The sequence below is a fragment of the Nicotiana tomentosiformis genome, chromosome 5, assembly GCF_000390325.3.
Source record: "Nicotiana tomentosiformis chromosome 5, ASM39032v3, whole genome shotgun sequence".
Lineage (NCBI taxonomy): Eukaryota > Viridiplantae > Streptophyta > Magnoliopsida > Solanales > Solanaceae > Nicotiana > Nicotiana tomentosiformis.
In genome coordinates, this window is record NC_090816.1 from 83,802,865 (window position 1) to 83,804,824 (window position 1,960).

General features: G+C 44.9%; 1 protein-coding gene across 1 annotated transcript; it reads left to right on the forward strand.

The window, feature by feature from the left end:
* The first annotated feature begins 373 nt into the window (after positions 1-373).
* On the forward strand, positions 374-796 carry LOC138892690 (uncharacterized). Its single transcript, XM_070176426.1, has one exon. The coding sequence runs from the start codon at positions 374-376 to the stop codon at positions 794-796; it is 423 nt and encodes a 140-aa protein (XP_070032527.1).
* Positions 797-1,960: the final 1,164 nt, after the last annotated feature.

The window sequence follows — 1,960 nt, forward strand, 5'->3', positions numbered from 1 at the left end:
GATGTAGGAGGGTAGAGTTATTGCTTATGCTTCGCATCAGTTGAAGCCCCATGAGAAGAACTACCAGTACACGATTTGGAGTTGGGAGTCATTTTACACGCGCTGAAGATTTGGAGGTATTATCTTTACGACGTATCATGTGAGGTGTTCACGGATCACAAGAGTTTACAGCCCTATTCAGGTAAAGGATTTGACAACGGAGGTGGTTAGAGCTACTAAAAGACTATGATATCACCATTCTTTATCATCTCGGGAAGGCCAATGTGGTGCCAATGCTTTGAGTAGGAAAGCTGAGAGCATGGGTAGTCTTGCTTTTATTCCTGTTAAGGAGAGACAATTAGCGTTGGATGTTTAGGCTTTGGCCAACAGGTTCATGAGGTTGGATGTTTCGGAGCCTAGCCGGGTTCTTGCTTGCGTGGTTTCACGGTGTTCTCTATTTGAGCGCATCAAGGTGCGCCAATATGATGATCCCAACTTGCTTGTCCTTAAGGACATAATGCAGCACGGTGATGCCAAAGAGGTTACTATTGGGGATGATGGGGTGTTAAGGATGCATGGTCTAATCTGTGCTTCAAATATGGATGGGCTGCATGAGTTGATACTTGAGAAGGCCCATAGTTCACGGTATTTCATTCATCCAAGTGCCGTGAAGATGTACCAGGACTTGAGGCAGCACTATTTGTGGCAGAGGATGAAGAAGGATATTGTTGAATATGTTGCTTGGTGTTTGAACTGTCAGCACCATAAGTACGAGCATCAAAGACTGGGTGGTTTACTTCAGGTCTTGATATTCTAGAGTAGGAGTGAGAGCGTATCATTATGGATTTTGTAGTTGGACTGCCACGAACCTTGAGGAGAGTTGACACTATGTGGGTTATTCTAAACAGACTGACCAAGTTTGCACACTTTAATCAAGTTATGACTACCTACTCTTCTAACAGCTGGCTCGAATTTATATTCGGGAGATTGTTCGCCTTCATGGTGTATCGGTTTCTATATCTCAGAGCACGTAGTTCACATTGAAATTTTTGAGAGTCGTGCAACAAGAGTTAGGCACACAAGTCGAGCTGAGTACGACATTTCATCCCAGACGGACAGACAGTCCGAGCGCACTATTCAGGTATTGGAGGATATGTTATGTGCCAGTGTTATTGATTTTGGGGGTTCATGGGATCAATTTCTATCGCTAGCAGAGTTTCTACAACAACAACTATCGAGTATCCAGATGGCTCCTTACGAGGCCTTATATGGGAGGCATTATCATTCTCCGGTTGGTTGGTTTAAGCCCGGAGATGCTAGGTTGTTTGTCACTGACTTGGTCCGTGATGCTTTGGAGAAGGTGACGTTGATTCAGGAGCGACTTCGTACAACACAGTCCAGGCAGACGCGTTATGCTGATCAGAGGGCTCGTTATATGGCATTCATGGTGGGTGATAGGGTTCTGCTCAGAGTTTCATACATGAAGGGTGTGGTGAGGTTCGGGTAGAAGGGCAAGTTGGGCCCTCTGTATATTGGCCCTTTTGAGATTCTTGAGAGAGTGGGTGGGGTGGCCAACAGACTTGCATTTCCACCCAACTTATCGGGAGTTCACCCGGTGTTCCATGTTTCCATACTCCGAAAGTATTATGGTGATCAGTTACATGTGTTAGATTTCAGCCTAGTGCAATTGGACAAGGATTTGACCTTTGTTGAGGAGCCGGTGGCTTTCTTGGACAGGCAGGTGCGGAAGTTGAGGACTAAGAGCATTGCATCAGTGAAGGTTCAGTAGAGAGGTCAACCAGTCAAGAAGGTGACTTATGAGATAGAGCATGATATACAGATTTGATATCCTCACCTTTTTTGTACTTCAAGTATGTCTCTATACTCATTCGAGGACGAATATATATTTAAGAGTGGGAGAATATAGCGACCCGGTCGGTCATTTTGAGTATTTCAGCCCCATTTCCTCTATTTGATGCTT